This window comes from Colossoma macropomum, unplaced genomic scaffold (assembly GCF_904425465.1).
Source record: "Colossoma macropomum unplaced genomic scaffold, Colossoma_macropomum, whole genome shotgun sequence".
Taxonomy (NCBI): Eukaryota; Metazoa; Chordata; class Actinopteri; order Characiformes; family Serrasalmidae; genus Colossoma; species Colossoma macropomum.
In genome coordinates, this window is record NW_023494808.1 from 18,318,034 (window position 1) to 18,342,092 (window position 24,059).

Below are 24,059 nucleotides of genomic sequence, written 5' to 3' on the forward strand. Positions count from 1 at the left end.
CTGGACAGGCAACCAAAAACCTGTACCATCCAGGGAAATCCAAACCTAATAAATATTCAGCAGTACAGCTCTGGCTAGCCTTCTAACCTAACTGAAAACAAATTTTAAAGAAGAATTTCAAATAAGAATTAAATGTCCAACCAAATTTTAATGAAATTGATTGTGTTTATAAGGTTAGAGTTGAAAGAAGAATAAAAACCAGTGTTTCTTCGTTTTATTACATTATGCCTTTGAAAGCTCAGCATTTCTTTGGCAAATTTGTTGCCTTTTTCACTATTTCACTTAATATTTGGTGGGTCACAGAGCATACATCACCTCTACATTGGGGGAATTGGCATGAAACGGTTTGGGACCCCTTGATTTAGTAGAACACACAGCACTGTAGCTATGTGTTTGAGAGCTGGTGTTTCAGGAGGCTTATCAGACCCATCGCAGTTAATGTTGAAGCTTAGTTGGTTGATGACAGGCTCCCTGTGGGTGCTTTGATTTCCTCCCACAGTCCAAAGACATTAGAGATGCTAAATTGCCTATAGGTGTGAACATGTATGTGTATACATAGTCCTCAAGGTCTGGCTGTGTACCTTAAATGAGTTTAAAGTTGCACTACATTCACTTTCACAGGGGATATGTGCATTTTTGTATATTGTCATAACGTCACTTTTTAAATTAGGTAAATAACATATGCAATTAAAAAATGTAATTGCTATGACATACAGTACAACTGCGTTTTCTAACTACAGATACTGAAAATGTACCCTTAGGATTACCACTCCAATCATGGCACTTGCACCCTAAGTAGTTTTTTCCTGGGAGTACAATTCAAAAGTTTGGATTCCTAAATGGATATCTGTATGTATTTTGTATAAATATGGATTTTTCATAGACACATTTTGATCTGAATGCTCATGCTGAAATGGAAATTAAATTTGTTTTTGCAACAAATACAAATAGTGAAGTTGATTGTGGTATACAAAAATATAAGCCCACAACATGGTTTTCAGCAACATCTTGGCATACATTCATCTTCTTCAGTCTTGTCATCTCAGATGCCTCATCATGAAGCTGCTGAGAAAGCCAGCAGTATGTAAAGCTGCATCAAGACTAAAGTGACTAGATTATTTTAAAGTTAAAATGGACATTTTGTCTCTGCATTATTTTATCTGTTACTTTATAGTTTGGATGTATTAACTATTATTCAGAAAATATGAAAAATGGTAAAAATAAAGATGACTGAGTCTGTTTCCAAACCTTTGACGGATCATGAATGTACTCAGCGTAAGCTTTGCATTACATATTCCAAGTGTTTTCAAGAGGATGCCTGAAATCTTGTGCCGGAATAGGGCTGAGGCTTAAACCGTCATGAATATGGAAAGAAATGGAGAACTGCTGTTTCGAGACCAAGAAAAATTTATTTACAGTGCGTCCATAATCATGTTCAGGAAAGCATGACCCCTCAAATACATCATAAAAATGGCTAAAATGTATCTTGAGGCACAGGTGCTTGAGAAGTGAAAACATAGCATGTTGTATCTCTCCACCACCGAACAGAAGACTGAATAATGACCAAAATAAAAACTGTTCAATAAGGATTTTTTTTTTTTTTAAATGTACGAGATGTTCAAAAAGAATTCAACCAGTCTCCACATTGCAGACATGGAGATCTACTTTCCTGCAGAGTTTTGTTCCAACCTGCATCTAACAAGCCATCTTAACTGATACAAATGTATCTGATCCAGGTAACTTAACAGGAAGTTCTTTATCTGGAGAAGGTTGTGGTTGCAATTAGACTCTGCAGGAAGATGGATCTCCAAGACCAGGGTCATGACCACTGCTGTAGACTGTTGAAACATGGCAACAAAAAGCATTCATGAGAGCAGGAGTGGTGCTTCTGAAACATTTAGGGGCAGGTTCTCAGACATAGATAAAGAGTAGCTTTCAGAGCCAATTGTAATGTTCCATTTCATAATTCACTCTCATTGAGAGACAAGGCCTAATTAGTAACAAACAACTGCCCATGGAAACTATAACTGTTTCATTAATCCAAGTGTATACTTGTGTCTGAGAGACTGGCCAAACGTGAACAAGAAAGGACAGAGTGAAGGGAAAGACAGGGCCATGTTGTAGCAGTCGATGGTGTTGTTTAGCTTTCCATTAATATTGCTTCCATTCCATATCGTCGGGGGGATTCACGTCTACTTTCCGTCTGCCAACATCTGACCAGTTAGTACTGAGAACAGTGCCTCCAGATTCCATCTGTGTAGATTGAAGAGTGACAAAGATTCAGCAAACTACAGACCCTGTTTTAAAGCATGTCATTTTCTTGAGGATGCAACAGAAGGATTTAAAGTGAAAACTGAAACTCATTGTGCTATAATTGTCATAAGAAATAAGTAATTCCAGTTCCACAGCGTACTCTTTGGAACGAAAGCACATGGTTTTTTCATAAATAAAGCACGAGAGAGTGATAGAATTGGACCAGCACATAAATTAATTTTCATTTTCCCAGAGGGAGTTGAGCAAAGCTTCCACTGTGATCGCAAATACGCTCGTCATATTCTACTTAATGTTCATTAAATCGTAATAATTTGGTCTGGAGGGTAATGTCCCAGCCTGTCGTTCCAGATCTCACACATGAGTTCCATTAAAAATGTAGTCAGAAGATACAACGAAAATTGGCAGAAAATGTTCACATATACCGAGAGGAAAAGCTCAAAAAGTCATTTAAAAAGAATATACTTAGAGGGGAATTCCACAGATTTTTCTAAATTTCTGCATAATTAAATCCTTAGCTAACAGAGTCAATTATAGCATTTTGATTTAAAATCCTCCGTTCTAGAGAAACTCAGTCAGAACTGTTCACAGTGGTGGTGACAGGAACCAGACATCTGAATTTTTTTTTTTTCCCCATGTTGTTAAACTGTAACACTCAAACGTACACACTCCTACCAGATGTGAGTTTCATCATACAGATAGGCCAAAAATGAAAGTGCTGAATAACAAAACTCAGTGAAATTTGTGTGCTCATTTTATGACCAAATTTGATTGCATGCAACTTGATGAATAAAGGCCAGTGTCCACCTGTCATGCACTTTAATGCATGCAGCACACTAGCACTGCCACGACAGTAAGGTGGAAGGCTGCACTGATCTATGCACAGTTTCATGCCAAATTCACAATTAATAAATCACTACTTAAATGTACGTTTTCACACTGGATCATTTTCAGATCCGTGCATACGAATGTTTTATGAATAAGGTCCCTGGTTCCCATTACCACTGTAAAGAAGCTGGAGTCAGTAAGTTTCTATGCACCAAATTCACATTAAACCACTCTGTATGACTTTGTTTACATCCCAGCCCCTGAATTATGAAGTAATTTCTAAAAAAGCCAATCAAATTCCCCTTCAGTATCATTGCCCACCTATTTTAACATATAGCAACTCTTATTATCTGTTATTGTTGGAACATACTTGGCAAACTAGTTCCTAAAGAGTGCTTTTGTTACTACAGCATGAGAGACACTCATGTAATTAAGGGGTACTTTTATTCCAACTAAGCACTTACGAAAGACTTGTTCATGGCCCGCTTGACCTCATCCGAGCCGTCTGAGTAGATCTGCTGGAACAGCTTGTTCAGTGCCGCGTCTCCCTCTAGATTCTCATTCTTCTCTTCCTCCTTAATATCGCCCACCAACTTGTCCCACTTGCGGGTGTAGTGGGAGGATGACGGGTACTGGTCTGAAAAAAGAAAGGGAAGAACAGAGGGAGAGGGGAAATCAGGGAGAAGCCTCAGACAGACAGGTTGGCTTAATGACACATGGGAAATTGCCAGCCCGACTTTGTTTGCGAAGAGCAAATATGTGCTTTTGATACTGACTCGGAGAGGGAGCGAAGTGCTTCATGTTGGAAAGGGTGCCTTCTCCTTCCAGCTTCTCCCACCGGATGGCTTCCGTCTTCTTCATCTTAATCTCGACCTGAAGGAGGTGGGCGGGTGGTTGGGGGGGAAGGGAGGTTGGGTAGAGAGGGAGACAATGAGCTATTCTGACAGGGGCACATGCCACAGAAGCAGCAGGGCACACAGGAGCTGTGGAACACCACCCCCGTTCCCCTTCTATAGCTCAACTGAGCTTGCAAAGGAGGGAAGCGCAACACTGAGCAGAAAACTGCAGGGAGAGGGTTCAGATGTCGACACAATTTAAAGATATTTCTGCACAGCTTCCTGATAGGGAATGTTTCTTTCATGAAGGTTAGCACGAGCTGTGATACTGACATTTGGGAATCCGTCCTGGGGAGCGGGGTTGTGCAGGGGTCAATGCAGGAAATAAGGGCAGTTGTACGGTTGCACAAAATGGTTATGGTGAGGGAGAAAAAGAAATAATAAAAGATATCTCTCTTAAATCTCTCGGCGCAGGCCCTGACACGCGCTCATTTCATTCCGAGCAATTTAGCAGTCAATACCGCTTGATCAAGACAGGCACTTACAGCAGTCTGACAGAATGGCATTATCATCAAGCGCTTGTCCTTTAAGATGGAGAATGAAAATATAAATGGGACCAAATTGAAGTCAGTGTTACTGACGCAGCTAAAGCATCAAAGGGCCTTAAATATTGATTTAAAAGGAGGCAATCGTGCTGTAAATTAAAACCCTCGGCATAGTGAGACAGTCCGTGAGAATGTGCGAAAGCATGGAGCAAGAAATTGAGGCAGACACGCAAGTGTGATGGAGGGAATGGAAGAAGGGAGCAAAAGAGTAGAACAGCTAGCGAACATTTTTACGCCTCTCCTGCTTTTCACAGTTTCAAGCCGAGCGGTTACATGAGGCAGATGATAACTTGTGGGGCCTGGCTGTCCCCCCCCACCCACTCCCTCTTCTCTCTTTCTCTGGGCTATACAACATTAATCTCCCCCTACATCTGCTGAGACTGGGTGTAAGGGGAGGTGACAGGCACGGCACGACTGCTGAGATTTCTGACGGGCATCCACGAAGCTTCCTGACAGTGCCATTAAGACCCTGAGGGGTGGCAGAAAAACCCCACCATGCCACCTAAAAAACTCCCTGCCTGTCACCGTCACAGCCATTAAGTGAGCGGGTGGCCATCCCTGGCATGTCACGTATCCTCGTCTGAGCTTCTTAAACTCACAACAACCCCCAAAATACCAAAAAGCAATTGAGGGAGGGGTGGAAGGGAGAGAGAGGGAGAGGGAGAGAAAGAGAGAGCACATGCCGACGACTGGAATGGTGCACTGGCTTGGATTATGAGGCGTCTCGTTAAAAGAAATAAATAAACCAGTAGACGGTGACAGGCGTGGAAATTAAAAAGGGATGCTGTTGCTTATTTGTTTGCGAGGGGAAAATGACTCGCCGGGGTTGCAGTGTGCAAAGCAGCATTTCAGATCATGTCCCCTTTCTATCCTATCCCCATCCATCCTATCCAATAAGGCAGCTGGTAATTGGTTCCTTGTCATCCTGCCATCCCGACGGGCATGGCAAGCAAGGTCAGCCACCTCTCTCTGCAAAAGTGGAGAGAAGAGAATCTGTGGGCTTTTTTCTGGGTCACAGAGGGCAAGTTTATTGAGTTTACTACAAAGATAATAGCGCCGAGTTAAAGGCTTCATGCAAAAAGGACAAGGCTTGATTTGAGAGGGCTTGATTTGTTTATCCCAATCTCGACGAATGCCTGCGAGAAAGCTCCCAAAACGCACTTGTATATAAACACACTCGTATGAGAAATTGCACCCAAGAACCCAAGGATAAAAAAAAAAAGGATGTTGGCATTAACAAGATTAAGTGCAAAATTCCAAGTTTTGACATTCTAATTCACCTCCTACCGGAGAGCAGCCTTAGGCTCTCTGCTTTTCAGAGAGTAAAAATCCTATTATTTGCCAACTCAGACTTCCATGTTGACATTTCATTTGAGGCCATGTTGGAGCGAGAGTGAAAACCCAACCTGAGGTGCTTTGGTTTAAAAAAAAAAAGAAAAAACAGCTTTTGCTTTAAGAGGCTGGTGCTTCCATCCATCTCTAAATTCCTGAGTGCCAGCAAGCCATTGAGTTAGATCAAGGACTAATTACACAGTGCATACACACGACAACACATCATTCACTGTTCACTGCCCCCAAAACCTGGATCAGCACCAAAGTCTGGCACTCTGAAGCCCTTCGATGAAGTCAGATTGCTCTCTGTATTCAAAGTCTTTGGGACGTTCAAGTACCTGGGCGCCCATCCTAAAAGATAAAAGTAGCTTTAATGAGAATATTTTGGTTGTAGATAATGAATTAACATCTCTGAGTTTTTTTCCTACAACATTTTTGTCAAACTACAGAGGATTCAGAGGATTTACTCAAAATTAGGATTTGCTGAATCATGTTAATTTATGTACACATGGCTAGGGATGGGTAATATGACGCTATCGTGATGTAATTTAAGTATCTCATGGATATCGTTAAGTGCTTCAAAAACATAGAACAACTGCATACATCAAAAAAGTAGACCAATTATAGAGAATCTACAAATTGTTTGTCCTCCTGTTCTTTCTTAGTCAACTTTGAAGCGTAATGAATTGTGCTTGCCTTGAAAACATCTGGGATTTGCTTGCTAATTCAAACTACTGGTAAATGTTAATAATAATAAATACAATAATAATAATAATAATATTGATTTATAATACTAACCAATAATAACATTGTTTCTCTTCTGAAATGCAAATCATTGTATTTATAGTTTTTCCATTGCATCTTTTTTTAAATGTGGCAATACTTTTTTGCTGGTATAACTGTCAATTTAAATTTCTTTGCAACCTTAAAAAAAGAAATGCACTAAATATTGCAATACAAGTACTGTAATGTTACGTTTTTGCCATATTGCCCACCCTTACACTGCCCACAAAATCCAGTGATCACTGAATACCGATGCCTAGGTCTGACATCAGGGGGGTCTGAAGGCTGCCTTTTTGGACCTGCAAGTTCTGGTGTATCAGAATCCACACAAGTATGAACAACTAGGCCTGGGTGATTTTCAAAAATAATTAGCACAATATCTTCTAGTTTAAATAAAAAAAAAAAAAAATTGATTATCTATTAATGTATCGCCAGTTTTTCTGAGACTATAAATCTCCCTCTGGGAAAGCCACAGCAGAGATAGTGGGGAATTTACTCTACCGTTGCCTAAGGGTGTTGCCTAAAGGCCCCATAATAACCCAATGTTTTAACAGTAAAAGTGAACAAAACAGATGTGCATGTTATTTAACATTATTGACATTTACTTAACATATTTAGCAAGCTGTTTAGTGGTACACTGGTCGTTTGTAGTTCTCTGGAACTTTCTCAACATGTCATTACGTGGCCCTATTGCCCAGGCTTACAAACAACTACACAAAACCACTAGGTAGTGTTCAGAAAACCCAAGGTCACAAGTGTTCAACATGATGTGCTATACTGTGAAAGAGCTACACAGGCCATACGGGTCAAATATAGAAAAGTGGGATTTTATTTATTTATTTATTTTTAAAAAGTGAAGTCTCTATTCAGCTAGACTCTCCAATGCCTTCTCTTTTAATACTAGTACTTTTATTAAATCAGCTTGGTGCTTTATTCCACTGGGGTTGAGTGGAAAAACAACACTTATTACAAGTTATTCATATTCATAAGGCACTACCATGGAGTGTAGTTTTAAGTACATGGAAAAAATAAATGTAATGTGTTATAATTTTTTAACAATTGATTTTTAAACAATTGTGCTATACATAGGTTCATAGGTCAAAAAACCTCAAGTGGTGGCTATTTGTCTTTTGGCGTGTAACAGCCAGAAAATAATTTACAAACAATTATAAACAACTGTCTTCAATACTTCTACAGTTTCAGAGGCCAGATGCTGTTTTGTGATCGTGTTTTAGAGTAAGAGTAGAGAGAGAGTCATTCTGCATCTGGATTGTAATGCATTTTTGCACATTATTTTTTTTTTTTTAACAATCAAATCATTATAGCACCAAAATGGTTGTAAAAGGCATTACTGGGACCAAGATTAATTTGATATCATGACAACAGTAGATTCAAAAATCTCAATTTACCATAAATATTTTCCATATTATACAGGAAGAGGGACACGAGAAGGTGTTGGGGGTGCTGAAATTTTAAGCAGCATATACGTAGCGTGAATGAAGACATCATGCAAAAAGATTTGTTTTTATAATTTACATCAAACAGAACGTGTAAACATAATGAGAAATGACAGTATACACATATGACAACTGACACATAAGACCGCTGACGCACATCGTCTCTGTGCTTTCGCATACTGGACGAACTTTAAGCAAATGAACTGAGCAGGGACCGTGTGCTGCGGTAATCAATTGTGTCACGTCCACAGTATCATGGTGAGATTTAAAACTGGAACGCACATCGAGTGAGAGTATAATAGTTGATAAAATCATTCCATTAGATTATTATATTTTGAAAGTTTAAAAAACAAATGTCAGTAGGCTACTATGGGGCTCAGAACTGGTTTATAACTTTGCATATACTTTCCCTCTTTGCACCTCAACCTACAAGTGTTAGTGATGCATCCTTAAAGCAGCCAGCAGCTGGTGTGGGAAGGGATTCAGCTCACTGCAATGACAATACAGTGTTACTAGAGGTTTTGAAAATATATAAATAGAATATAAAAATAAAAACTAACAATCTAAAAATAAGCACATATGGGTTGTAACTATGCTGAAATTATTATAAAATTCAGATTTTTTTTACTACTGTTATTATTATTTTTATTACTATTATGTTATTATGAGTAGTAGTAGTAGTATTTGCAGTCCTGAAATGTCTTTCTGTATCTCTGTATGTACAGTGCTGTGCAAACGGCAGCTCTTTTCTATTTCTCAGCAGGAAGTGTGTTTTAGCTTGTAAAAACACTAACATTAGAATCAATACAAATAAACATTAACACAGCAAAACGTAAATTGAAATTCTTAAAAACAGAATAAAGTAATTTAGAAGAACACAGAAAACACAGGTTTAATTCCAGCCTTCTCAGTGCACTCCAGTCATTGTATGCATTTGTTAAAATTCCATCTGCAGCAGACCAAAATTAATTTAATCACATGTACCCGATGGGCCCAGTACAAGGCCCAATAAAAAAAAAAACAAAGCCAGTCATTTAAATCTGCACTTGCTGTGCGCTATAGTGTTTTCTATCTCTATATAAAATATGCATGAGGCATTCATTCTTGTTAAATGTGACTGATGTGTCACATATTTCTATTTGTGTTTTTTTCTGTTTAAAAATCTCAGCAGTTTTGGCTTTGACAGTGTGTTATTAATGGGTAGAAGAGTAGATAAAACAGCAGAAACAGCAACATTTTATGACAGCTTTGAAGGATTAATGAAGGATTGATTAGCTAAACTAGGGATTGGATGGTAACTGCAAATAGTTGGCTTCCTCAAGGAGAGGAGTGGACATGGTTAACACAAAATTACAATGTAGTGTTTATTCTAATGTTAGTGCTTTGTTTGTTTATTTGTATTTATTCTAATGTTACTACTTTACTAAAAAAATGTTTACAGCCCAGATAAATGACCTTAACATCATTTCATTTTCTCAGATGTCTAAGAACTGTGCATGACACTGCATGCTCATTAAAAACTTAAACATACTAGCAGATAAATGATTCCGGTCAGGCAAACATCTAAAGAATGGCTCATTTTAAAACTGAGGCTCCCTTAGCAAGAACAGCACAAAACGCTAAATGCAATGCTGGAAAAAAGCAACTGCACTGCAAAAATCTAGAGCAGACAGGATGCAGTCGACAATGGCTGCAATAATAATGCATTCAGGTGAATGCATAAAGGAGATTAGGATGCATAGCATGTGCTTGTGGGCCATGTCTGACGCTGGCGGGTTAGTGCTGAGCAACGTGCCATGCCGGTGTATTTTCTAAATCCAGGTGCTCCAGAGGAGCCCAGTGGACCTGGGAACAAATGGGGCTTTGTGAGGGCTCTAGTCCAGCGATCAGGAGAGAAGAGCGAGAGAGTAAGAGAGAGAGTGAACATGTGAGTAGCACTGGTGGGGGGGTGGGGTGCACTGGGGGTCAACTGTGTGCCAGGAGTCTCCTGAAGAAGCCTGAGTTTCGCCTCCCTCCCCTCTAGTCCTCATGTTTAAACAGAGCCCTTGTTACACTACCCTATGCAGACACCCATGGAATGCACTTCTTTCCACCGTTGCCATGGCACAAGGTCCAGGGTCCAGAGAGCCCTCCCTCGATGAATATGGCAGTCTGGTAGCAAAACATTTAGAGCGTGTGTGCGCTCTCTTACTGAGACCATTTATTTGCCGTATACTGTGGAATCTGTTTGTTCCACCCAAGCTAGAAATTCAACAGTTACTCAACAACAATGGCTGCACCTTTGATACAGTCCATCAAAACTACTAGTATTAAATAACACTGAACTCCAGTAAAAATAGGTCTGAAGGTTTTCAGTCAATGGAGTGTCTTCTCGCAATAAATGAGTTTCATTTGGGTAACACTGTCAATGCCATTGAGCTATTGGAAAACTAAGAGGGTGCAATGACTCCAAGCAGAGACCATTAGGTGAATGTGAGGCAAGGAAGATAGGTGGTCTGTTTATGCTCATTTAAAGGGAACCCTGACTGTTAAGACACGTGAGCCTCAATGTCCGATACCATTAGAATATCTTGCATAAACCAAGCGGAATTTGTTATTAAAATAGACAACGTTCTTCTACTAGTATGTTGCCATTTTGCTGCACCATCAAATGGTTGCTGTCTTTTTTGTCCATTGAGCAAGAAACAGCGAGCTTAATATCTAATTTAAATCAAATATATCATTCAGCCTTTCCAACTTTAGCTAGAATGTGACACTACCCAAGAGAAAAACGTTTCTGATTGCCTTATTTTCTTATTTCTTAGTGAACTGAGTATACTGCAACCCTATGACATCACAGTGCGACAGTGGCGACCTACTATCAGAGGGACTTTGCCTATTTGTCATGTTTTTATAATAAACAAAACATTTCCATTTGGTTTATACATTATGTATTATCACTATTGGACAGTACACTATTGGACATGCACTGTTACAAAGCCTAAGTCTTAAAAGCCAAATGAGAGCTAAATAAGACATTTTGGAGATTCAAGAAAAATTCCAAAACCCCTGGTGGACAAATGTTGAGATTACTTTACAAGTAATGAGAACTTGTCCAGTATTAATTCTCACTAAATTTGGTCCACTGTATTAAGTGAGTTAGCATTAATGTGATGTTAACACCACTCATTTTAACATTAACACATTTTCCTACTTTAATCTTATGAACCATCTATTTCCAGCTACTGCAATGGCATGAATTTAACACCGAAGTACAAGTATAATCTACTAGCAAAATATACCAGTGATGCAGCACTTTCAGTAATTCTGTAGACTTCATATTCAGGTTCATGTTAAACCTGCATTTGTATGAATGGAAAATAATATTATTGATTGAAGCTTATTCTGTCCACTTATATAATTATAACAGAATACACTGCTTTTAAAATGAGAAAAATAATAGTTTTGGGTCAAACTTGAGCAAATGAGACTATGATTAATCACAATTGTCCACACAAAAGAAGGCAATTAATCACAATTAATTACTTAAATCATTTAACAGCCCTAATTTCTACACTTACTGAATTCCAATTTGTTGTACCTTCAATTAACAAACCAATCTGTAACTAATACAGTGGTTTGCTTGCTTCTTTTAAGGCATATGATGCTAAGCTGCATTTGCTAAGTCAAGCCATAAACCACAAATTTGACCCTAGTAGTGACCAAAGTCTTCATCTCCTGTGCCAATTGCTGGTGTTTTCCTTCAAATCTGAGTGCATGGAGTGAACCAACACTACTCTCAAGCCCCTTTGTGGCACTGCTGGTGCACTTGTCTGTTCTGACTTTGCAATCTTCTGAAAAACGTAGTATTCAGATAAACGTTGTGTAGTGTTAAAATATCTCATTGTATTTTTGACATTATTGGCCACATCTTTAGTAAACATGGCTGCATAAACAGGCATGTATGGCATGTTTTGTAAGAGTTAAATCTGCAACACTGTCCATCTAGAGCAGCAAATGGAGTATTTGTTCGCTTCATTAACAAAAATAGCCTAACATTTAAATGTGTGCAAGCATGCCTGTGAGAACTGGGATGCCCTCTCATTAACTAGCAAGTGAACTCTACCCAGGATGACCCACCCAACTGTAAAGCAATTACATCTTCAAAAGTAACTCGTTAACATGAGAGCGGCCAGCTTCTAATGGTCTATAAGCGCACATTAGTGCACGCTCAGCTTATCACCTCCCTTTGCTGCTATGCTACTTTAACCATTTGTCATGGGGCCATTTAAAGGAGATACAGGCTGGGCGGCATATAAATGCATTTAGACTTAAGTTGACATATGAACCATATGCTTTAAGAATGCTTTTCCGTATCTTTTTAAGCAATCTGAAGGCTTTGATAATTCCAATTATTTCTCCTAAAAAAGTAGAATAGTTTAAAGAGTACATTGACCCTTGAGTGCTGCTGTTCTCTGCCCTCTTGGCATAATCAGAAAACAGGGCCCATTAGCAGGAGGATCGCAGATGTGTGTGTGGAGGTGGGGTCTGGTGGGTAATGCGGAGGAGAAGGAGGCATATTCAGCAAATGCCCATAAATTAACCTCACAAAATAAGCAGAAGGTAGTTAACACACACTATATATTTGCAGAGAAAGGCATCAGAGTTGGACACATCAACATATAGAAGGTCTACATTAACATAACAGAAGACCCTCTATTACATTAAGGTTTGAAGTGACCAAGGTGTGACTAGAAAAAGAGCTTTTTTCAGGCATAATTTGGGAACTGAAGAAGTCACTTGTATTAGCAAATTACAACTACACATATACACACGGGTGACAAATTTAGGGAAAAAGTTGAATAAATTAGTGGAGAAACAGGTGCAGATGCTTCCAAATAGGTGTACTGACTGATACAATTAAGCAATTAATATCCTATCATACTGTGCATGTATAAAAACGCTGAGCAGGTCCAGGTGACCTTAAATTAGACCAAGACGGCAAGAGGAAAAGCTCTAAATGACTCTGAAAGAGCGTTCATTATTGGGACACGGATTTCATGAGCTTCAGCAACAAAGAATGTGTCACTGGCTGGTGTTTGAATAGGAACAATGACCAACATCTGCCTTTAAATCTATGGGAAAGACATCAGTAAATAGTGCTGGAAATTGTAGTCAAAAGTGCACATTCAATGACTGATGCTTGCACATTGGTGTGATGTGTAAGGAAAACAGAAGAGCAACTGTTCCTCATTTGATTGAGAATGTCACTGCTGGATGTGATCAGACTGTGATAGCAAGAGCAGTCCGTCTAAAACTATACAGAAAAGGGCATTATAGCAGGGTTGCAGTGCATAAATCCCTCATTACAAAGACAAATGGCCATCTGAGAGGTCAGTGGTGCAAAAATCATAGGCTCTAATCTACAAAAGGTGTGGAAAAAAGTGATATGATCGGATGAGTCATTCTTCACCATATTCTCCACAAGTGGGCGAGTGTATGTGTGGCGAGAGAAACAGGCCTGAATAATTGACCCCTACGGTGAGGGGTTCAAGCAGCTCTGTTTTGCTGGCAAGGCTGACTTGTCCACCTTGAGGAAACAGTCACTGCAAATCAGTACATTCTGATCAACTTTATCCTATGAAGAAACGTTTCTACTTTCATTTGACATGTTAGAAAGCGCTTTCCACCACCATCATCACATCAATTGAGAGAACATTTTTTGGAAGAATGGTGTTCCATCCCTCCAGTACAGTTCCAGTTGTATAATTTATGCCAAGCTGTTCTGCACCTTACTAAGACACTCAAGGTTACTTTTTTCTTCAATTTGTCATCTGTCTGTATATGAATATGTTTACACTTCAAAAAATTGACATTAGTTATGACTGACTCTTTAAGACAGACCTTAGTGGAAAGGATCCTATAAGTGCTCTGCTCTGGAACCACAGGGTGTAGAAGGTGGATATGTAGGCAGTAATCCTCTCCAGATGGAAGCTTCACGTCTGCTCTCAACTGTGAGGGGGGAAAAAAAACAAAAAAAAACAAAACATAAATGACACCTTGCTACCATTTTGTCAGACTAGACTACAAAGTGTACAGCTAAACAAGGTCTATAACACACCAGTTTCAAATAAGGTGGGCTGATGACTTGGGAGATTAGTATTCTAACAGAAGCAAGACACATCGAGAAAAACAACTTGATATAAATGTTCAATTAACACCTACTCGACTTCCTGTGCCCAACGTCTACAAACCCTTTTGGCCATTTTACACAACTGGCAGCAGTTCTTGCCTTGCAGAGCAGTAGCGGCTGCTGTCGATAAGATTAAAGATCTGTAAATATAAGCGAGGCAAGACGTGAAAACTTTGTTCTACTGAGGCATCACTGCAGGCCTGGAGAAGGAGAAGCCAGGGGGCATGTTTGATGCCCGTGAGCACATGACGCACTGGAAGAAGAGGAGATGGAGGAAGCCCCTGGCTCCAGGGCCCCCGAAACCCCTCCTGCGGCTTCGCTTTGAGGCTCCCTTCAACTCTAAGCCTCCTGCTCACGCCCCCTCTCCTCTCCTTCTACTCCCCCTCCTCATTTCTCCCCCGCTTTACAGAGCTAGTGTGTCATAGAGGAAGACGATGCACCGTCAGGGCGCCGCTAGGGAGCCAGTGAGGCCCCCTCATTACCGCCGCACGGGCTGCTGGGATATCCCAGTGGGAGCCATGAAAACAGCCCGCGGGCAGATTCCCCTGATAGCGCCACATCCATATTTTATCTCATCTCCATCTCATTTGCAACCAAATTATTACACAAAACTCACATTTTCCGTAATTAATTTATAGAAGCCACATCAAACAACGGGCGATACTTTGATTTTTTTTTTTTTTTTAGGCAGAAAGGAATAAGATGGATGGAGGGAGGGAAAAGGAGGAGGTTGAGTGGTTATTTTCATAACTTTTGAGCTTTTTTCACACTCCTCCTTCTTTTAATCTGAAGGCTTTGTGAGCAGACACGTGTAATTGTGTATCACAGTGGCATGCCGCACGTTAGCGACTGTGACCACGCGTGAAATGCCTGTCCAACCCTCTGCAGCAAGAGATGGAGAACAAAATCCCTCAACTCAGCCAGCAATTGATTAAAAAAGCTCAGAGATAGGGTGAAATCTCTCATCTTCATCTAGACATTATGATTAAAGGAGATCTGTGAAAAGATAAGGGTGATGCAGAGGTAAACAATTAAGAAACTGCCATCTTGCTTTTATGTCTGAAATGCTACATTCAAAACAGCAAGTCCTATATAAATATGAAGCAACAAATATTTTGTTTAAAAGTATAATTCAGTCAAAAAACACGACTTTTGCTAACAATGAAAGAAAGTGAATCAAACAGCCTCATGCAAATGACATCGCAATAGCACTGTAGTACTTGAGTTTGGTCTTGGTCTCTAGATGTTCACAACAGCAACTGCACTCGGACTTGTCTTGTTCTTGATAGCTATTGCACTCGAACTTGTCTTGGTCTTAATAGCACTGCAAATTTAGTCTCTGGTTTCAACAGAGTCCATTTAAAAAAAATATTTCCCTTTTAACCGTCACCAACACACAGTGACTCATACTCGGGCAACTCAAAACCAAATCATTCTGTCTCTGTTTCATTTCATTGCACTGAAAGCAGTTAAAGACTAGTTCAGGCTTGGCCTTAAAGAGGACTCAATTTTGTTGATCTTGACTTGGTCTCTGCTAGTCATAGTCTTGAACTTGTCTTGGACTCAACAAAAGTGGTCTAGATGACAGCCCTACATCAAGCTAACTGATGGCTACCTGCTTCAGTTGAAGTATTAGAAACATCAGCACGGTTGATCTAGCTATTATTTTAAGACAGAGGTCCCCAGTCCCAGTCCTTGCGACCTCACACTCTGCAGATTTTTGTGTTTTCACCCACCAAACCTGATTCACCTTCACTTAACTAATTAACAAGTTCCTTGTGTGCTGGGTCAGGAGCACAGAGTAGGGAAAATGCAAAAATGTGCAGGTCACCAGGACTACAATTCAGATCCAACACACCTGCCTCTAATATTCACATGTCCCTAAAGGCCTTCATTACCTGAAGGTGCTAGAGTTGGAGCTAAGCTATGCAGGATGGTAGATGTCTAGGACTAGGATTGATCACCCCAATCTACACTAGATCCTTTTTTAAGTTACGTGGTATAACTAATCTACTGCACTCCAAAATGAATGAACCCCTCGAACATCTCTTCTGTGATTTCATTTAAATTAAGCAAGATCACTTGTTACCTCTTTTTCTTCAAAGGTGACGGTGACATCCTCCTTCTTTGCATTCTTTACCATTATGGTAATAGTGACTTGAGATTCTGTCTGGTACCAGTCATGTCTGAGGGAACAAAGAAGTACATCATGAGCTCCTCATTGATTTTTAGCAGGACCACGACAGAAGCCTCTTCAAAATTTGGAAGTGAATGCGTTTGTTGGCATTATATAGCATTATGCAGTATCACAATACATGAGCCAGTAATTTAGATCACACTTACTTGACAGGCGGGGTTGCAGTTTGCTCCTGAAATTGAGGCACATTTGAGTGTTTGCACATTCCAGGTGTGTGTGGCGGGGGGGGGGAGCAAGGAGGAAAAAAGACAAACACAGATCATGAAAACCCACCCAAAATAGTTTTGAGACATTTTTTTAGCTTTTATACCTAATTTCCTGTGGAGTGCATTTAAGGATATAAAGTGAGCAACAGTGCCCCCAAATGGACAAAAGCATATTACACTGTTAATTCCCTCAACGCGAATGCTCCGAGCATCCTTTGAGTACTGCTGCACCCCCGAGGGCTGATGCTAGTCTGTTTGCTATTCACCGCAGAAAATCAAACTCGGGACGCGAAGGGAGGGAACACAGATCAGGGGAGTAAAAGGAATACGAAAAAGATAAACTGATTTAATGATTTGATGGGGATTTGATTTTTTTATCCAGTGTATCACAGACCCTAGGTAATTCACAAACCCTAGTAATCATATGCTGATGTCATCATGTGTATAACCCAGTGTCAAAAAGGTGGAATTTGTCAGATTTGTTGCTGTGGGTCAGCCATCCCACTTTGATTCTGTACAAATAGAGGTACTCGTTCCTAGCAACATACAAAGAAAGCATACATACCACATTTGAGGTTCCGTTTTGGCTTTGTGCTGTTGAGTGAGAACAAAATAGCAATTAGATGGACGAACTAAAGCTCTCTCAATTTCAACTTTTTTTGATTTTCTTGTAGGAAATGCACTTCCACAACTTTTCTTTAGCTGGTCCATTCTACTTCATGAACTCAATGCAAATGGGGATGCATAATTAAAAAACATAACTCTAGCCGTCATCTCATGCGTATCATAAAATGAAAACACAGCTGGAGGGAAGTGTGCAAAAGTATATCCTGATATAAACTGACACCCATCCCTTTCACTAAGAGTAAAAAAAAATAATGTATTCAAATTGGAGCTCGATTTAAGATGCTCCAAAGGCAATACTGTTCATACAGTAGTTTTAATGCATTCGAGTCTGTTTATGACAAGTCTTAAGCCTCCAAACTATTCCTTCGACGCCTATACGCCTACGCTTAAAGAGTTTGAGAGCTGTTTACCATTCCGAGTGCATTTCTTGCCAGCGTAAATATAAGCCTAAGAGGTCTTTTTCCCCAGTATTAAGCTGTTATGTCTCATAAATTATTGAATATTTTCATAAACAGTATGAGACAGAGCTCGCATCCGACAGCGCATTAATGGCGCCTAAAATGAGGTCGCATTTCAAAAGAAGGGGGGAAAAGAGGGGGAGCGAGAAGGGGTAAAAAAAAAATCCCCATGCATATCTAGTTTTGATCTGTATGGAAAAGTCAGAGGCTGCTAGGGGGAAGGAGAGGGGATTAAAAAAAACACAGCCAAAGAGTAGACAGACGATAAATGTCACTTATGGCATAAAGTAATGTGTAAGCATCTACAATAACCCATACCCTCAACAGAGAAAAGAGAGGGGGAGGAGGAAGACCTTGATCAACTGTAGACACTTCATGCCACGAATACTTACTGCAAATGATGTAGTGCTTAATAACACGACAATCATTAGCCGAGCGGTCTTAATGGGAGCCCCTAATGAGAAATCTACGCTAATTCAGCCTCAGAAAAAGCGACTGATGGGAACTTTGCATGGGGACCGACAGTGGCAAGTCGACTGCAGCTGCAGAGAAGGCCTTTTTAGCACGCTGCTTGATTCTTAAACCTTCTCAAAAGAGCCAGAACAGCGCTGACGTTTTAGAAAATAACACCCGTGCTGCTCCCGGCATGGGCCGCGCAACACTGTGCTAACAACTGATAATGGCTTTGGAATAAAAACATTCAGCTTCTGCTGGTGGCAAATTCAACAGTGTTGTTGTACATCACCGCATTACCAGTTGTTTGTTGCCCCCAGGCAATCATTTTAGTGTGCCGTGTCTAAGAATAGCCAGCCCATGTTCGAGATATTTTATGCACGCTGCTGACATTGTTAGGTCAGTGGGTACGCTCTGACGCTTAAGTCAAATATGGACATCATTGTGATGTGGAGGTCATTGAATACACACTGCTGTTTAATCTGTGAGCTTTTTTGACAAATAGATACAAACCTAAATCTAACCTTAATTCAGACTTTACGCAAAATAATCAAGGGTTTTAGAGACATCTGACTAGTAGAGCTAAGTGTGTTAGTTCAGGGTTGGTACTAATTTAATCACCATGAACAGGGTTTGGTGAGATGTTCATAAATTGCCTATGCGAGGCGAGTCTACAGTCACTGAGGTTCGAGTTCAAATCGGGTTTCGCGTCTCTGGGGTGTGAGTCCAAATCAAGCCTCACGTTTCTGGGGCTCGAGTCTGATTCAGGTCTTGAATTTCTGCTGTTCGAGTCAGACTCAATTCTTGAATCTATGCGGTTTGCATCCAAGTCAAGTGGGGTTTGAGTCTGAATAGAGTCTTGAGCACCAAATGGTGTAAATGCAGCATTTAAAAGAAACAGGCAAAATAACTTGCTTGGTTAGTCAGTAGTTTGTATACCAAGTATGCTAGCTAGCTAGCGCATCAGCTAATCCAACTGATGTTTAAGATTTAAAGCTGATCTGTAATTTCAGACAGATTAGCTCACAACTTCAGCTAAATTAGTTATTGTACCTACTTGCATACTCACTAGCCAAACTACTTGCCAGCAAACTGTTTCAAATTGTTTGGCCTGTTTCTTTTTTTAACACTGCATTTAGTGAATTAATTCTGTCCATCAGACTGAAGGTTCTTCTATAATGGGAGACTTGTTGTTGGTGTATGAACAAATCATGACAAAGTGCATAGTATTACCAAGGAGTGACATGCATAAATAATTTCTCTGACTCCCTCTTATACATTTGCCATGATTAGCCATCACAGCAGATGGCACGACACTGCTTCTTTTCCGTATACCGATACTGATACCTTGAGTATTGGCTGCTGAAAAAACTACTATGTTTTAAGTGAAGCTCTTCACTCGGACATCTGATACAGCACTTTACGCTAATATCAACCACATACCGAAATATCCATCAATGGCCAAGTTTCATTGTACATAGGGCAGGATAATATTACTGTTGTAAAATGAAAATGAGAATCCAGTAGGGATGTATTGATATGGAAATTCTGGGCTGATTCGATAACCAATAATTAACACTTTCTGGTTTCTGATACTGATACAAATATTTAATAAGATATTAGTTCTGTTTGTACATTTTAAAACAAGTTCACATTATAATCAGTATATGAAGTACATTGTACTTAAGACAAGTTAGAACATGGATGCACCATTTCTTTTTCATAGCCATGGCAAAGCTAAATTAGACATGAATATTACTGCTAGCTCTTACAATAATTTATTCACATTAGTTTATTTAATGCAAGCACAAGCTACAAATAAGGGACTGAATTATTAGTTGTAATAACTGGCTATAATTTATACATCAAATCACCCACCACTACTACCACTGCTAAATTTATTTTATTTATTACTATTGCTGTCGATAAACTGTCTATAGATTCTGCATACCCAAAATTAATTAACAATTTAAGCAGACAACTTTTTGTGTTATTTGAACTAAACACTAAAAACTATTAATGAGGTTTTTGTCAGATTTTACCAGTAATTTCAAATATGTTTTGATACAGTAATTTAGCCTCCAGTTTCAGTTGTATAGTTCTATCCCCATTAAAAAATAGGAGTCTGGTCTTGTATGACTGGAAGTAACTGCCCGGCAGCATTGCCAAGATGGCCGCTGAGTGGACAGACTTCCCTATAGAAACTTTGTTTATACTTACTCGCCATTCTTTCTTCACAAAGCTTGATCCACGTTTGAAAGGCTTCATTGGAATCTGTGAAATACAAACAAACATTAAAGCAGTGATACAAGGTCTTACGAGCACTACATCCAGGTTTAAATGAAGATGCTCATATAGACTTGCAGATTTAAGACAGCCTCGTCTGATATGAATAAAATGGAAATTTCAGCTAAAACTCCCCTAAAAAAAGTATGTTTTCCATAAAAGAGAATTTCCATTTCGTATAGATGGAGCAAAATACCTGGCTTAGTAAGACTCTATTTCTTGGCTCCATTTCTACCCAAATGAAAAACTATGGTGGATTATGCTGTCAGTTAACTGTCTAACAAAGTTTTTTCATAAAAAATTCAACTTGAAAATTACTTTAAAATTCAAGTGTACATTGAAGATTTCACACTGACTACCAGTTATGCTACACTGGATTACTATAGGCTACTGTAACAGTTTGTAATAGGTATGGTTTTCTCAAAACAGTTTCCCTGGCTCTAATGCTCTAAACACATACAACTTTAAGTGCGTATATATCACACCAATTTTAACGTATTCCCTCTTCAATTTAACACATTTATTTGAAAGACTATCACAAACCTCTTCATTTCTTTGGTGCATTGTACCCCAGTTTTTCTGTGGACAAAGTTCACTGCTGAAATGAATATGGTAACTGCCTTTGTAACAGAAATTAAACTTGGTAGAAAAATTTTAGTTTGGTTCAGTACTTCTTTTCCGTTATCCCACCTGGGTTCACCACACTTGTCAAAGAGAATATCTTGTCAGTCAGTGACAATAAGAAACAATATACTCGGTACTGAAAAAAATGATTTTTATATATCATGTCCAATAAGCATAAGATGGTCAAAGGAATGATCTCTCAGAATACTTGGCTTTCACAAGTTCAGCTTGGTCTCTAAAACTGATGAATTATCTTTATTATATTCCCCTTATTTGTGTTTTTTGTGTTGTAAACATGTGATGCATACATCCTCTGTATGCACAAACCTACCATCTAGTTCCTTTCCTGTCGTAAAGGCCTGGTGTGCAGCGCTGATGTTATTAAGATGATATTCTGCAATTCTGGAGAGAGCAAATATGAGCATATGGCAAGAAAAATATACTCTGAATAGGTTGTTGCAAATTAAGCCCCAACAGAGAGGTTATGTTAACTAATGAAGGGCACCACTTTAAAAAAAAATCAGAGCTGAAAATGACTGGTCATTATAAAAAAAAATAAAATAACAGTACAATTAAAAATTCAGAACGGAAATTCAAGAACAGGCACACTTACCCTGTTCTCAAGAAGGCAACAGCCATACCAGGCTGAAGCTGCTGTGCTTTCTTAGCATCATCAGCTGCTCCTGAGGATACACAAAGGCCATATACCATGTGAATGATATGGGTAATATAGGATAAAATGTACAAATCTATATGTGTATATCCAATACAGACAGACAGATCAATAGACAGACAGACAGCAAGCCAGATCTATAAACATGTGACCAAGTGCATAAACAGCAAGCCAGAGACAAAAACACCTTTTAAAAAATCTAATGGTTCTTTGCATAGTTAACTTCTCCGTGATTAGAAATCCTGTTGCATGGTGCTTTGAAGAACCTTTTAAAAAGAGTCTGTATAGCACCAATAATGGTTTTGCTATTGTTACAAGTCTAAGAATCCTTTTTAGGCAAATGCATAAAGATGCGTTATGTTCCTTGTGAATTGTAAATTACAATAATTTCTAAAAAGGCTACGACAAATTTTAAATACCACTTTAAACACGACAAAATAACGCACTGAAAAGGAGAACGTAGCATGCACAACAACTTACTGTCGTAGTCCTGGAGCAGGATGTGTGCGTAAGCTCGCTGACAGAGCCATTCTGCATTGTCCGCTGTCTCTCCTAAAGCCACATTCAGCTCCTAGAGATACAACAGAACTGGTCAGCTTGGAAATAGATATTAAAGTGAGGCAATAATAAGGGACAGCATTAATATTTTAACCCAACAAACCACCTGACCAGCACAGCTGTACGTGGAATATTCTGGATCTGAGCAACGGTAGCTAAGCTAACCTAGCTAGCTAGCTACTTCGCTGCCCACACAGTGTGCATGCAGTGAGTGAACATATCTGCTGTCCACTGTAACGTTAACGATACCTGATAATTTTCTAGATGAAACGTGAATTCGTTGTGATCGTGGACATAAAGCGAGTTTACACAGCTATGTTAGTTAGCTAACACAGGTAAAGCAAACTAGCCGGCTAATAATATTAGCTACAGCTAGACACGACAACACCAAGACTTGCATGTAAACCAGCTAATTAAATGCTTAGTATTTAACAACTAAACACCGCGAAGCTGGTAAAGTGTCACATAAACACGGACAACTTTGCAGACCTAGCTAGATTACTTTGTCCAACCTCGGCTAGCGAGCTAGCAGCCACTTAATATGAGGCTGAAGTCCGTTTCCTGTTCCAATTGTCCCGTTCCACCTTAAACGGTGCGGCGGTTACTTTCTGGTGCTACAATGTAACGTTAACTTCTGCCCCATTTAAGGTGGAACGTGAAAATTCGAACAAGAAGCTGGCGGTTAATTAGCCCCATCCAGTCAATTCAGGTTGAAGGAGATCGTGCTACATAAAGGCAGTGCTAGTCCGTTAGCGGTTTTTCTTCTATGTTATATTAAGGTAGACTGTACGTTTCAGGTCCTGTATCTAACGGTCCTAAGCGAGTTAGCCAGCTAGCAAGCCGACTTTTTAAAACCAGCAACACAGGCTAGCTAACGTTAGCTAGCTTGGCTAATAGCATTACCTCAAGAGCTCGTTTCGGGTCCTCATCTATGAAACTGTCAGTAAAACTCCTGCAACAAGAAAAAATGTCAGTGATATGTCATTAACAGGCGTGCTGTAGCGAGGTATTCGGGAGGTCTGGGAGCGTGTTGTCTACCTGTCGCTCGCCATGATTGCGCTCTTTCCGTGACTGAACGTCTAGAAAGTTCTCTCTGAAAACTGAAACTAAAGGGCCTCTACCGCCTTCCGCCATGTAAACATGAACACTGTCAAACTCGTACCGCGGGAGATCACCCGACAAGATAAAAGCACGACGTGCTCAGGTCTGTAACGTTAAACTTTGTACATTTATGACAACAAATTTAACCCAGATATTTGACCAGATTATTGTTATTATTATTTTTGTTGCCACTGCTATAATAAAACCTGGTATCCTTTTTCTTCGGGACTGTAGTGCAAAGTTTTCTGGAATGATTTTTCTCATTTCTCACATCTTTAACCTTATTCAACAATTGCCTTTGGTGTATCAAGTGCACAAAATAAAAGCTTTGTAGTGAATGTACAATTATTTTTGGTTCTATTTTCCTATTTAATTTTTTCCATTTTTTCTATTCTATTTCTAGTTCCTGTACAATTATTATTTGTACTTTTTTGCCCTTGTATGTTGTTAAATTACATTTTAGCAGTTGATCAGCCTACAGCCAGCTAGTGAACATTAGCTTATATCTACATTTATTAGCTAAATCATTTCTATTAAGCAAACTATTAAACCTACCAGAGAAATTTTGCTAAAGGAAAAACGGAAACATCAG

The 24,059-nt window shown here is 39.4% G+C and overlaps 1 protein-coding gene across 1 annotated transcript; it reads right to left on the reverse strand.

Annotated features, from left to right (window-relative positions):
- Positions 1-1,389: 1,389 nt before the first annotated feature.
- On the reverse strand, positions 1,390-23,539 carry sugt1 (SGT1 homolog, MIS12 kinetochore complex assembly cochaperone). The gene is made up of 13 exons (XM_036557210.1): positions 23,405-23,539; positions 23,270-23,318; positions 22,289-22,379; positions 21,749-21,818; positions 21,467-21,537; positions 20,446-20,499; positions 17,253-17,281; positions 16,628-16,653; positions 16,374-16,470; positions 13,996-14,103; positions 3,876-3,972; positions 3,564-3,736; positions 1,390-2,253 (listed from the first exon to the last, which is right to left on the reverse strand). The coding sequence occupies exons 1-13, from the start codon at positions 23,416-23,418 to the stop codon at positions 2,152-2,154; spliced, it is 981 nt and encodes a 326-aa protein (XP_036413103.1). The 5' UTR covers positions 23,419-23,539; the 3' UTR covers positions 1,390-2,151.
- Positions 23,540-24,059: the final 520 nt, after the last annotated feature.